Genomic DNA, 15,467 nt, shown 5'->3' with positions numbered 1-15,467 from the left:
TGATCAGGTTTGTGCCTGTGGTCCAAGTGCACCTGTGGTCAGGGATGCTGATCACATTAGAAGATAGATTGTTCAAAACCCCACCATGTGACCTGTTGGCCAGGCAAGAGACTGGAAATGCTCCTAGTTTACTGTGACAGAGGACATGGCTGCCTGGAACCCAAACCAGTTCCGATCTCTTTGCTACTGGCAGATAAGGAGCATTCAGAAAAAGAGTCGTGAACTGGGTTTGGACAAACAGGTACTGTACATGACATATCCTCGGGTCTGTACTGCAAGTACTGTGGGTGAGTGCTCCTTTAGCAACTGCTGGAGCTCTGGCATCTCTACTGCTTGCAATCATACCTTGATATTGAGTAGATCCTTCCAGAATTAAGTGGCGTCATAATGACACCTTATCCATTTAGTCTATGCTTACAACATTAACTTGTTGTTTTATAATAAAGAAAGCTGTGGCAAAAGTGGTGATTCCATTGCTATATATGAAAATACCTCATTCTGTCCCTTAAACCAAAGTTTGAGTTTTGTGCATTGTCAAGACAGGACAGTGAAGCGCTTGATGTATCTGAATGACAAAAGAGGTGGTGTTCAAGCTTGCTAGGTTGCTTATGTGTTTTTAATTTAATTTCTGGTGTTTATATCTAGAAATGACCATGGTTTAGCTTACATCAATTTAATGTGAGTCTGTGTACTAAGACTAGTAACAAGATTACCAATTAGTGCTTTGGCCTGATACTTTACGATTAACATGAGAACAGTTTATTTCCTCTAATTCTACGAGCCACTTATATCAAACAACAGCAGTCATAGATAGCAACAGCAGCTGTTTGGCTCCACATATTAACTTTATTCTATTACATTTTGCACATTGGTGCTCCATCTCAGACCTATACTTGGATCCTGGTCTTATGTTTCTCACTGTCCACCATGTTTGTATCATCTTCCACATAAACCCGACTAACAGAGCTCATAAGCCTCCCGAACTGCCACAAAACAGGATCTAGTGCAAAATTCGTATGTGTACACATTAACAAATGAGTTCCAGGTTAAATCATACTAGTAGCAGAAAATGTAAAAATAGTAACATTAAAAAAGTGCTTCTAAATTTTGAAGAAACAACATAAAATACAACTTCTTTTCCAGCTCCAAAAGGTTGAGGAAAGCTTTTGTCTTTCCATCACGCTTTAGAGGAAAAACAACTTGGAACCTTTCTTACCAGCAAAGTGAATGAATCACAGTCTCAAGGGTTCTATGCTGAAAACCATCATCATGTCCCAGTAGTTTAAATCTTACAATTTTTCACAGGATGCTATAGTCAGCTTCTACAGTGACTGAGCTGTTTTCCAGATAAGCTGTACCTTGAGGCCACTAGGTCCCCTTAGATCTATTAGCGGTGGCCACACAGATGCTTTCAAGGCCTTTCCAAAGGTACGAGTACACTGGGGCACATTGCATTCACAGGGGTGGGTGTGCAGCTTGTTGAAACTTGAATACTCAGCTTGAGTGCTGCCTCTCCAGACCAGCTAAATGGCACTAAAATCTAAAGCTATGCAACTTGAGCTCAGTAGAACTCTCCTCTTGCTTCTTTCCTGTGAAAGATGCAACCTGCCATATCTAGAAACCATATTAAACTATAAACTCTCAGTGCCCTGTGCACAAACAGCAACCAAAGACTGAGGAAAGATCTTAATTATTTGCCAATAACGTTGCAACTTTTGGCCTTACTTGTTGTTCCCTCTACCTCCTCAGTCACAGGACAAGTGAAAGCATTAATTGGTAATTTCTCATCAATCTAGTAGTGTTGAAAATCTGATTTTCTTCCTGTGTTTGCTAAGTTAAAATACTTGTATAAATTTAATTCTCGTACTTAAAAAAAATAAATAAATGAAGTATTGGAATTCCTCCTGGTACAAATTTACCTAAAAACGTGAAAGGCTTGGACGCTGTGAAGTACAACTGGTACTAGAACCCAAGTAAAGTGAGTTTCAGTACTCCACCTGTATTAACAAAACATTTCCACACATTTTAGAGATTAAAAATACAATAATTTATTGAAATTTGCACATTAGAAAAGATCTAGCTGCTGTCCCTTGCGTTTAATTTACACAAACATCTCAGTGTTGAATAAGGGAAATCCCTTCCCTTGGTAGAAACACTGGGAAGTTCCCTGATCCATGGCCCTCCCTATCAACTCAAAGCAGCCTGTCCATGTTTTGCCTGCATCTTTACTGTTTTCAGTTCCAGTAGTAATTTGTTTGAAGAAAGGATGATAATTTATGCTATACTTGTAAGAGTTTCAGTTTTACATCCTGTTAATCGCAGCCAGCCAACTCTAGCATCATTTGTGTGAACATTGATAAAAGCACAAGAAAATGAGCTCTGCTTCAGTCTTAACTATTTGCTTCTAAATGTGCACATACTGTCATTGAATTAACTTCAGAGCTTTTCTCTTCAAGGCAAAGAGAATAAATACAAGAGAAAAATAAATAAATAAATGTGACTTTGTGCTTGTCATTGGCATGAATGTTCTCAGTCAGTTTTTTGAGAGGGGCCGAAGTAGAGACTGGACAGATCAAAGAGCTTTAGGAAGCTGAATTTGTAGCATCTGACCCTTGTAGGGATAAGAGCAATGTCGACTCTTAGTTGTCAGTAAGATGAAAATTCCAGGACTGTTAAAGCCAGTCCCCAGCTGAAGTCAGAAAGTTTTCTCACACCAGGAAATAATAATTAACACCAAGAGGCACCATGAGGGTTAGGGATGCATCTTACCCATCAGGTACCCATCCATTCCAATAAAAAGCATGGTAAAGACAGGAATGATGCCTGCTGTGTTCTGACGTGACAGTGTCGGTCCCAAAGAGCTAGAAGCTGTGTTGGTAGTCTCTCTGCTTTTTCTTATTGAAGTGTCTTTGGCTTTGTCTTTTTTTTATTTTTTTAATTCCTCTCTTTATTGTGTGATTGAATTAACCGTTTTCCAGCTTTAAAATTTGTCTGTACTGTACTGTTTGTTCAGCTCTAAGACAGTTTCCAAGTCCAGGCTTAAAAAGCTTAATTTCCAATGCTAAGGAAAGTTCATAGGAGTTTGTATGCTTTCTTGGCACAGCTGTTAACAAGGCAATTGTTTTTCAAATAATAGATTTTAAAAACTGATTTTTAGTGAAGCTAGCCAAGCAAGCCATGTCTGATCCTCCGAAGAAACCATTATGGTGGTTTTACTAGATCATCAGTAGCAAGAAATAGTTAAAAATTGTTGTAAAACCTGCTGAATCTCCGCCCTGTAACAAAAATGGTCAATTAATCTTTTAGACAGAAAGATTTAGTTCTGAACAGAAGGCAGCACACATTTACTAATCTTCATTTAGTCGTTTTATGGTACCTTTTTCTGTTTCCTTCAGTCTCTGGAAAGCTCGATAAATTTAACTTCCAGCAAATCACTACACAAAAGTCTGTGACTAGCCAGTCATTGTGGGCATCAATTTTAATAAAACTATCACCTTTAAATAACAGTGGTACCCTGTCCTCCCCCTCGCCCCTTCCCCAAGATTAACACACATGTGTCTGCTGACACCTTTGACAAGAGCTCAGAATTAAACAATTAGTGCTTGCACTGGTGTCTTAGCTTGAAATAGGATCTCCTGATCATCCCCATTTACCATGTTTTGGTTTTCATGATGGAGAAGCCTCAGAGCAAAGAGAGTAGAGCCTTTTGAATGAACTAAACAAGGAGATGAGTTTCAGGACTTCACCTACTGCACCCCAGTTCCAAAAGAGCATGGAGTCATTAAGGCAAGACTAGAGGCAGACTAAAATCAACTCTGCCCTCCACCATCCCGAAAAACCTCAGTCCCCGAACTCTGCTATGGATGTCAGGTCCACAGTATCAACTGTTTTGCTGTGGAGAGCTGCTTTTGTTGATCTGCATTACTGGGTAATGCAAGTTAGGTTGCTTGCTTGGCCAGTTGCTAACACAGATGTAGCCTGACAGACCTGAAGAAACCTCCATCTCAGGAAAACTTTACAGGTGTGGCACCACTGAATTTCATAGCACGTGTCACTTCCCCATGAACGTTCTTAGATTCCTCTTCTTTGCACATGCATTTTCAGAATCTGAATCTTGATCTGAATCCAAATGACACGATCTCTCATCTACATGAAAAGATGTGAATATTCCAGACTTTTTTGATGTTCAGAGTTAGAACTTATCTGTGACACACCTATACAAATCTTCAAATTAATTTTCAGAAACCATGTTTGTCTTAATAATCTATGCTTTCCTAACTAAATCTGAATACTGACCTTCCCTATCATAGCTTGATGCTGTATCATTGGAGATTTCTATCGTAAAATTGAATGGTCTCAGAGTGAAATTGAAGATTTTTTGCAAGTAAGGATAAAAGCACACTCTTAAAGCAGGTTTCCTTTATCTTTTTCTTTTTATGGGTTGTTATTCTCTTGTTCTGATGTTCAAAAACCCCTTTCATCTGTGTCTCAACAAGGCTTTCTCACCTCCCTTTTATAGTAGTACATTTAATATACAGGTTGGTTATTTGGCAGAATGAGTCTGGATTCACATTTATGTCATGTTTTCTGTTTATGCTAGGCATTTTTTTGAAAAATCACACAGATTACTTAAAAGTAAAACAAAGGATCTTTTCATTTCAATAGCAATTTTTAATTCTTTGTGTTATATCTTCTTAGCATTATCTTGTTTGTGTTAGCTTGTGTTCTTCCTTTTAAGATAAGATGTGATTGCATATGGGTTGTGAAGGAAAGAGCATTTCCCTTATGAGGAAAGGCTGTGGGACCTGCGTCTCTTTAGCTTGGAGAAGAGGAGACTGAGGGGTGACCTCATTAATGTTTACAGATATATAAAGAGTGAGTGTCACGAGGATGGAGCCAGGCTCTTCTTGGTGACAACCAATGATAGGACAAGGGGTAATGGGTTCAAAATGGAACACAAAAGGTTCCACTTAAATTTGAGAAGAAACTTCTTCTCAGTGAGGGTGACAGAACATTGGAACAGGCTGCCCAGGGTGGTTGTGGTGTCTCCTACTCTGGAGGCATTCAAGACCTGCCTGGACACCTTCCTGTGTAGCCTCATCTAGGCGTTCCTGCTCTGGCAGGGGGTTTGGACTAGATGATCTTTTGAGGTCCCTTCCAATCCCTAACATTCTGTGATTTTGTGAAAGAGGTGGGAAACTATGCCCACATGTACTGAATGTAGGAATTAAGTTACTATATGAATGCTTTCTGATATGGCATATGTCTTGCAATTAAGGATTGTGTATAATCCTTAAACTGTCTAACTATTTTGTAACATACCTAACTATACCTCTAGCAAACCCTTCCCAGCCTCTTCTACCCCAAAGTAAGATCCAGTTAAATATGTAGCTGTACTGAGTGATATTGCACTGCATAGATTTTCCAGCAATGCTCAGTAGGTTTCTTTATGCTGCTGGGATATTTTTGGTAGGTATATCAAAAAAATTAAATTGAAGATCATTTTCACCTGTTAGTAGTTTAAAAGCAAACCTTCAGGTAAAATCAGGGGAAGCTCTGGGAAATATTTGATTTCTCTTCCACATTCATACTAGTGGATTAACAAGTTGCCAAGTAAGCATACACAGGGTACTCCCTGGGCTTTGTTGATGGCTGCTCTCACAGCAGCTGCTTAAACTGATATATAGATGCATATGCCATGGTAAGTGGAAGACCAAAATGATCTTTGGTTAGGATGTATACCAGGCGCTCGACATAAAGCAGGAAAAAGACATCTGTGAATGACTAGTTGAAGTAATTGATATAAATATTCATAGCTGTTAAACTTTTGGTGCACAAGGCAATAAATTCATATGAAAATTCACTTTCCACAGTGGAGTCTTAACTATACATAGGAATTCTTTCAGAACTGTTTGGAGAAGGGAATTTCCCAAATTCCTTTCTGCAAGCCTACAGCTGTCACCGTAGTCCCCACATGAGCACAAGTGACCACTGAAGTCTTTAGGATATTTTCAGAGTTCTGTGTAGTAAGTGGCTTCCCACATTTTCAAATATATTTTTTGTCTCATTTATAACCTGACACCTGTTAGGTGTCAGTGTGAGATCACTTTTGTGCTTTTTCCTCACATGTTCACTAATGCTTAATGTACATCCTAAGTGAACACAGAGAAGTGTGACCAGACTGGCAGATTCTACCAGGCTGAGAAAAATTAAAGAATAATTTTAAGGGAAGAGGAATTGAAAATTAAATCTTATGTTAATCAAACAACAGGTGGTCAAGAGGCTGTGCTGTAGACTGCTAACAGTGCTGTTTTATGAGACCTTTTCTGAGCTTGGTACCTTTTATCACCATGGAATTCATTCAAGTGCTTTACAGTAGACACTTGTTACATGTTCTTTTTTTTTGTGTAGCTTCAGAAGAAATCAGAGCAATGGAAAATACCATCCATATCTCATAAATAAAAGCTTTCTTATTTTATGTTTAGAGCCAGAGATAACATGTTTAGAGAGTATAGGTTCTATCAGGTAATTCAGTGCAGAAGATGGAATCATAATGAGGTGCACTCAACTGCATTTAGGAAGCAAGCAAACATCAGAAAAACTTAACTGTATTCATTTTTAATTTAGTATTATAAACTTTTCATTGGTCTGTTACCTTCTATACAGATATTACAATAAATTGTGATTTCATAGGTTGTTCTTAGTGCATAGTAAATGAAATTACAAGAAGGAAAAGATTGTTCATTTACTGAGGAGAAAAAAATCATGACAATTTAGTGTATTTTGACTGTATTTCCTTTCCGTTTTACATCAGTATGATATGTTCTTAATGTCACTGTTGAGACACTAATAGCTTGGTAAACATAGTATCAAAAAGTTTGGCTGCCTTCTATGTCTTTTGCAGATCATTATGTAGAGTTGTTAAGGGAATAACAATAACCTAAGCAGGTATTCTAATGTTGCAAACTGTCTTATATGCTGCCAATAAAGCATTTTTATTTAGTTTAAGGATTAATTTATCTTTTGTGAATTTGTGCTAGAAGGCCTACATTCAGAAAAAGTTATATTAATAATGTCATGGCATTAGTAATGCCATTTGGAAATATGCATATAGCACTGCTAAGGTCTTATGTTGTGTACAAAAAATAATAACCCTGCAAAGATCGTAGCTAAGAATTATGTCTGTATTCTCTCCACTGAACTAGAAATTAACATTAAAGCCTTGTGTCTCATAATGTGAAAAAGATGGAAATGAAGCATAAAGTGATTTGTAAGTCAAGGAAGAGGGGGAATTCTGATTTAGTTTAAATTTATTGCGAGAATGTTTAAATGCTATTGGTTGAATACATTTCCAGCAAATTATTAGTTCATTAAGGGGCTAGTCAGTATAAAATCATACGTCTTGTACGTGTCTTTAAATAGTATCATTGAGAGCAGAACCTTTGCAATATATGACCTATAGTGTTATGCTGTAAATCAGATGATTTTATTTTTGTAAAGGTTGGTCAAGGCTTCCTGCTACACCGTGGGACCATTAGCTGGAGGAGCTGTTGTAAATCACACAGTCTCTACCTGTTTCCTCTTGTCCAACTTCCATTGTTCTCTTTGTTAAAAAATAATGTAATCTTACTTTGAATGTGTATGGATTAACCCTTTTTTGTATGGCATTACATAAAAAGGTACCTGATAGAAGCTAAGTAGCAAGCACTTCTTCTTATAGTGGGTAAATCATGTTCCATATAGAAAGTCAAACCACTGGTGAGATTTATTGTTTTAAGTAAATGTCACAGGACTCTTAGGATTATCTTTCCTTACAAACGCACATGAATTTTCTGCCTCTCACCTGACACTTGCATATGGGGAAGAGTCTTTACAGAGGTCTTCGGAAGGTTCAGTCTCACAGGAATAGAAATCATATAACTATATATACAAATATTACTCATATGCTTACTGTTTGCTCTAATCCTGACTTATCAATTGGCAAACAGAATCAGAACTGCGACAACTTCACAGAACACAACTCTTTCTCTAGGGGAGGTTGTACAGTGGCCCTGATGTGTTACTCAGGAACCTTTCCTGGTTCCACTAAACTTCATTTATCTATGTAGAAGTAATTATTTTGTTTTTTGCTCTACCATTCTCAAAAAGTAGGAGACAAACTCTATATTGTACTTACAGAACATTAACATTAGATTAGGTCTTTTATATTAAAAGATTTTTTGTAATGCTGTTGTGTTTTGGGATGAAAGCTTGAGAGTCTTTAGAGTGTCAATGAGCAAGAATTTGCTGGCATTATACTTCATCAGTGTGAGTCCTTTATCAGTCTCCCCTAAAATGAGTCAAAAATATTTTGTATTCAGTGTGAGATTGTAGGAAAACTTGGCAAGAAACAGCTTGTTACCTTATGTCTCAAAGAAGGCAAGGTTTTAATTGATACTGTGTCTAGTTACTCTCAGTGTCACTGTTACCTGCTGAACTGGAACCTCCCATATACTCCTTCCTTCATTTGTTGCAGAAGTCTGTCTTTGGAACTCTAATAGTAGTCCTTAATATGATACTAGTTTTTTGATTTGCAAAGCAATGAATGCTTTTTCATAGCAATTTTTTTTATATCTTTCCTTTTATTCTATTTCTTTGGCATGGGCAATATTTAAACTACTGTAAGCACTGAATAGGAATAGATTATAAAAAATACGTTACAAATATTCTGACAAGTGAAGGGTTTTCTGCTTTTTTATCATGTTTATTTGAATAAATAATTTCAATAATACATCTGTTTTTCCTTCTAGGTGTTGCTTGGCACTCACATCTTCTGAATACTAAACAAATACAGTATTGTATAACTCTGAAATGTTGAAGAGGTGAAGTCAAATATAGATGTATTCCATGGCATCATAAAATAGCAAGTAGTTTCTGATTGCTGGAATTTAACTGCTGAGTGATCTGTGTAATTTAGGCCCAGTGGTGCAGTGGCTTTTTTCCCTTGCCCCATGTGGAGCAATATTTCATTCGCTGCGACTCAGCAGACAGAATTCACACAAATGGAAGGTGATATCAGATCAGGGTGCTGATTTCATTCATTATTCTGACAGTGGTTAATTTTCCCTTCTTATTTCCACTTGTCATGACCTGCAGCAGAGTCTCTGAGCCCAAAACCACATTTTTTCTTTCTTTCTGTATCAGTTATATAAAAGGTGTTAAGTCTTCTTGAAAATCTTGCTTCCCATTTCTGTCCCATGATGGCTCAACATGATGTGAATACTATATTTGAATTTGTTATTTTAGATAATCTCTACTTTCAGATTCATTTATTTCAGCTTTTACTCATAAAAGTGGGTTTTTTTGTTGTTGTTGCTTTCTTTTTGCTTTTTTGAGTCATTTTTCTGTGATCATGGAATGAAGATGGTATTGTTGTTCTTCCCATTGATTTCCTTTCTGTGTCAGCTGCTTTTGAGACTTGATCTTTGTCCTTGTTTTGTGAGAGGGTTAGAGCAATAGTAGAGTGAGGCTTGGTGGGCTTATTTTTCTCTCTTATGGGAGCTTCCTTATGCTTTTTTTCATCTTTAGATAGTCCCCTTTAATGTCCCTTTATACTGTCCATGGAAAAAGATTTTTCCAATAAAGGTGTGTCATCTGCACTTTTAAATGCGTCCTACTGGTTTAAAGAGGTGTATTGCGCTATAGGTATTTTGGTGGCTTTTTTTATTATTTCATTCATCCTGCAGATTAATGAGACAAAAATGTTCCCTGTATTTTCCCATCTGATATTGAAATGTAGCACAGTTAAGACAAAGCCTGACTAGAAAGCCAATATTTTGATTCTTGTTGATCACTCCTAGAAGATTAAAATACTTTTTTCTTGAGCATTTACCTTGTGTAAATCTCTTACTGAGTGGTATCAGGCAGCCTATTATCTGCTTAATCTAACTAGGCAGCAATTAGGCAAACTGTTATTGTCTATACTGTATAGGCCCCAGGGGCTCATGCGCAAAGATGTGGCTCTTCAAATAATAGCAAAAGTATGAACTGGATCTTAGGTAGTGGATTGTGAACAACTGCTTTTTGACTTCGGTAGGCAATAAAAAACCCCAAACACCTAAAAAAAAACAACTGGTGGTTCACATGAAATAAAAATATTTCTAATTATTTTTCAAGACAAAACGCCACAAGAAATTATCTTTTTTTACCTTCAAATCCAAAGCTTCAAATTCAGACTATTCTCTGCTCTAGTCTTTCTCTAAATAAAACTTTTCAAAATAAAGTGTATTGCATTTCAGAAAACATGACTTCTCTAGTGGGCAATATATTTGTTAGATGGAGAACACTTCTTTCGGTATTGATGTTACTATAAAAATATGTTGTCAAAAAGATATCGAGCAGAAACCTGTCAGAACAAGAGGATTTCAGAGTTACTGAAACGGTCATCTTTCCGCTCTTCATAATTTAGCTCACTCTCCCAAAGTGACCTTCTAGTTAGCCCACAGCTGACAGCAACAGACGATGTTGTCAAATTCAACTTGAGAATTTAGAAAAAAATCTGAAAGCAAAACATTTGAATGAAAAAAAAAAGTTTTAATTTCATCTTCCATGAACTCATTTTCCCAAGTTGACCAAACCCCATTATCTGTAAAGAACCAGTCCTTCATACTGGATTTCATCAGTTCTGGATCTTCTCAGCTCCCTTTTGCTTTAGTGTAAGGAGATACTTCATAATCTACAATATATACACTTGCAGTATTTCCCTTTGGAATATGGATCGCAGGCATTATTTTGGATCAACAGATAAGACAAGACAATATCTCCAGAATCATTAATAATAGATATTTTCAAAATAAATGTTTCCTGAGTCGTAAAACAAACACGTGAAGACAATGAAAGTGACATTGACATAAACAATTGTATTTTAGATTTGTGTTAGAATCATAACCTAAGGCAAAACCTAAACATTTACAAAAATTATTTGAATTTTACCTGTTTTGCCAGAGAAAATGCTGCAGACCCAGCCTATCTGCTGCCTACAAAATGTAGTCTGCTATAAAGCATTTATCACCCTCATTCTGGGAACCTCTTGGTGATATTCTCACTGAGGTTTCTTCACAATTGATCACACACCTTTTTTTTTTTTCTTGTACTGACTTCTCTGTTTCTTGCTAAGATTGAGAATTACTTTCCTTCTTTAAACACAAGCCAAATTCAATTCAAGTGTAGTCAGAAGTATTAAAAATATGATGATTTGGGATTCCATGTTTATTTCTGTGACTTCCATATAAAATATACTCAGTGTCAACAAATCAAAGGATGTTGTTTGTTTTTCCTAGCTGCTGTCTTTCACAGTTTGTCCTGGGGTCTGCTAGTTAAGTTTTCTTGTTTCTACAACCTATATTATCATCATTAGTAGTGATCTCAATATTCCAAAGTTTGTTCTTGTTTTTGATAAAGAGATGCAAGAAAGCTAAGATACAGTGTGTTCACCTGCCCTTTTAAAATGAAAACCTTTATTAAGTGATATCCAGGAATATGCTATTGCTGTGGTCATATGGATGTGTAATTGTCCAAAGTGCAAATTTTACATCTTTTTTTTTTTAAGTTTACGGTTCTTGACATAAGATTGGTCTCTATTTTGCCAGCCCTTACTTTGTTTCTAGGCTAACCCCGTACCCTCCAGTCTTCAAAAAGAACTGGAAAGGAGCCTATACTTTTTTAGACCAATGATCAATGAATTCAAACCATGCAGGCCAGCTCAATACAGAGTGGTTGAAAAAGGATGTGTTTTTGTGGGGGCATTTTGTTTGATTTAAGCAGCCTTTGCCATCCTTCTAATTCTCTCTACTGTGCCATCTCCCAGGTGAGACTGCGGTGCAGCACCAACCTGTGAACTGAATCAGGGAACTGATGCAAATTTTCAAAAGAAGCAAACTGAGAAGGATAGTAGATGCTGGGAAGAAAATAAAGACAGTACAGGGTTTTCTTAGGCAAGCAACACTGCCAACAGAGATGCTCGTTAAAAATATGGATTGAGTGATTGAGTGTTAATGAAGGAAATTATTAAGCTATTTAAATGTGTCTTGTGAAAACATTATGAGCAACAAGTTGGACAAAATAAGGAGAACTTTAATGTCAACATAATATTTTAAAGTTGAATTCTAATAACTGCTTTGTGTGACTATTATTACTGCAGTGTCCTTGTTCTGACAAACCTCTGTTGGCTGATTACTTCTTCAATGTGGAGAGAGTGCACTATTAAAAGTTCCTTTAAAAAAAAAAAAAAACACAGATTTTTGTCTTTTAGAAGTGCATTACATAAGAAAGAAAGGGTGGAGGGGGAAATACTGAGAAATGATGCAAGAGAATGAAGGAAACCTAGTAAACAGAAATTAGATTGGAGGAGAAAAAGTGGGAGAAGAGAAAGTGAGATAATAACAAGAATATAAACAGCACTAAAGTATCTGTAAAGGAATCTTTTGCAATTAAAAATGCATGTAATAATTTCAAATGCAAACTAAAAATGTAAAGTCTTATGTGGATAGTGAGACAAATGATTCTGAATTCACTTTCTGTTCTTCCCAAATATAATCACCCATCTATTGGTGTTTACAGACATTTCAGTGCAGACATGACCAACCTAATGATGTTGCAAAGAGTTAGAAAATTATTTTCTTGAGGGAAATTCAAACAATTTTGTGTGTAGGTTGATGTTTATCTGTGGTTCATTCATTACACTGGAAAACAAGGCGTAGATCTCCTGGATTTATTGCCCCCAAAAGAACAATTTTTCTTGCAAGATGTGATGTGGAAAGATTAATACAAGTCTTTCTTTCATTATTGATAATTCATCTAAAAGCTCAGTGATTTCTAGTTATAAGCTATTATTTTGTTTTCCCATTCTGCATTTGGAAAATGCTGAAAAAACATGAATTCTGTCCTGATTTGTCATGGATACAGCTTTCATAAGATCCTTATTCAGCCTGCTTTTTTCTTTGATATAAGATCTGGAAAGACTGTCTAAGAATCACCTGTGGTGAGAACTGAGAAAGAGGAAATACCTACATATATGTGAGACCTCTTGGCCTAATGGATAGCAATCCTTTTGTTTTACCGGGAAAGACTGTAGCGGTCATGAGATCTTCCACAAGTTTTCTCTAATTCTGAACACAACAGTTTCATGTCATCTTTGGAAAGAATGAGAAATGCATACGGAGCCTGCATCTAAAGCCAGCTTTAGATTTAAAATTACATTAGGGACAAGAAATAAGTATCAGTCTTCATCAGTAGCATCGTCTTGCCTGTTTCTTTTTGCAAAGATACTTTCAAGTAGCTTGGTCATGAACTCTCTGTGATTGTCAAATATTACTCTAATTTGCTACATGAAGACTATGTACCATCAGCATTATCTGTACAAAAGCATTTTATGTACTGAATCTTCTTAGCACTTGATTTAGTAGTGCTCCTTCTGGAGCTTTTCCTTTGTGCAATAAACTAGACTTATTTAGAGCTGTTGGCGCTGATCCACCATTTCCTTGTTAAGTATTTAGAATTTGTAAGTGTTTTGACCCTTTTGCCAATGCAAGTAGTTCTAATTCCAGCAATTTACACTTGTCACTTTGCTTTAAACTCCATTACCACACACTGAATTTCTACACAAGATGGTTTGGAGACCATTTAACAAATAACAAATTGGAGATAGAGGGATTTTGTCCCTCATGTCACAATTAATTATTTATTGAGATTTTTATTTTGTGTTGCAGAATTGTGACCTGGCCCAGCAAAGTATTGTTCATGTTGTTCAGAGTCCACAGAAGAACAGTCAGAATAAGGATGAGACAGAAGATTACCATGCTGGAGGTGTTCTAAAAGCTTTGGAAAGACAACCTGAAAGTCTAACCCGTGTAGATCTCGGCACCAGCATCCTCCCATCGCTCTCTGCAGGGCTGGCTGTTATTCTTGATACTACAAACCCTGGCATTTCTCATTCCTCTGAAAAATCAGGTAAATCAGGTATTTGGTACATTTTAATACACAGATCTGAACATTTGTCTGTTATTTTTCTCAGGATGAACAGTTCTCTACCACAGGAAAAGCAAACAAACAAATAAACAAAATCAAACAAATGCAAAATGACTGCATGGTTTGTTTTAGTTATTAAACAAAAATACAACTATATTGAGAGGTGATAAGCATCTGATGTGTCTTCTAGCAAAATAATTCTGCTTAGTGGATAAACAGTGATTTCTTGTGTTGTTCCTGTCTCTAACTTCTATTATGCTAATATTTTCACAAATTATTATAAGCTGGCAAAAACCCCAAAGGTCTATGAGAAGGCAAAAATAGTCTCTGTAAAATTCTCATAACAGAAGTTTCCTTAACTAGAATGTTAGGCAGCTTATGCATTGGAAATGTGCCCAATCCCAATATGTTGTAATGTTTTCATATCCATACATTTTATAAAACACATTTCTATACAATAGACTTATTAATTATAAGAACATAGCTGACACAAAATATGATAATTCTTATGATGGATTTTAGTAGCTCTTGATGCGCCAAATTATTACTGAGAACATCTTCTCTTTTTCATGAAAAGATACATCCTGTAAAGAGACATCACTCTGTGCAGCAACAGAGTCTGAGTTGTGATTTCTTTTAATAGTCCATCAGAGATTTCTTTTTAGAAAGAACAGTACACAAATAGCCTTTAAAATACAATACAGAAGACAATACCAAACATATAGGTCCAGAGTACACAATATACTTTGTGACTATGACAGAGATAGCTCTGTGAGTAACCTGACCACAGAAATCATCATGCTTAACATAATGGCTACTAAAACTATTAAAATAACTTCTGGAGAATTTCCTAAGTAATTCATGCAGAAAATACACAATTCATGGGAGGGTCACAGAAGTGTTCCACAACTGACTTGATCAACCTCTTACTGCCAGCTAATGATGAATGAGTGCAGTTTAGGAACAAATTAGGACTCAGCTTAATGATCCACATCTCCCAATCTGAATGAATAATGAGATAAGAGAGGTGCATTCAGATTTAAATCTGGTGAGCTATGGACAGGGTTTCAGGCTTACTCTCAGAAGTAAGGCAATGGGGTGAACTTTTTAATCCTACTCCTTATTTATTTTTTCATTACCGTACATAGTATGTACAGGGCTTTACTTTACAGAGTAGTTTATACATGTGTATGGCTTTCTGAAGTTTGTCAAGTGGTGTGTTTTTCCTCAAATGGCAAACTCTCTGAAGCTAAGAACAAACAAATAGGTATCTTCTGTTGCAGCAAATATTTTCATTGCACAATGACAACTGTTACTTATATTCTGGTTTTAATGTGCAATATGTGTTTGTCCATGAGAAAATTAGAGGTTTGAAAGTCATTAACAGGATGAAAAAAGTATGAAAACTGGTCTAAATAATCTCTGCATCAAAGATTTCCATGTTTACTGTCTTTGCAGACAAA

At 36.3% G+C, this 15,467-nt stretch overlaps 1 protein-coding gene across 3 annotated transcripts in view; it reads left to right on the top strand.

The window, feature by feature from the left end:
- PRKN (parkin RBR E3 ubiquitin protein ligase) overlaps window positions 1-15,467 on the top strand; it is a 732,020-nt gene that overhangs the window by 231,477 nt on the left and 485,076 nt on the right. For all 3 annotated transcript variants that reach the window (XM_065057577.1, XM_065057579.1, XM_021295975.2), the window contains one exon: window positions 13,746-13,986. In XM_065057577.1, coding sequence (XP_064913649.1) covers window positions 13,746-13,986 — 241 coding nt within the window. The remainder of the gene's footprint in view (window positions 1-13,745; window positions 13,987-15,467) is intronic.

Source organism: Columba livia, chromosome 3 (genome assembly GCF_036013475.1).
Source record: "Columba livia isolate bColLiv1 breed racing homer chromosome 3, bColLiv1.pat.W.v2, whole genome shotgun sequence".
NCBI lineage: Eukaryota > Metazoa > Chordata > Aves > Columbiformes > Columbidae > Columba > Columba livia.
Note: the sequence above shows the minus strand (reverse complement) of the source record. Positions and strands in the feature narration are given on the sequence as shown.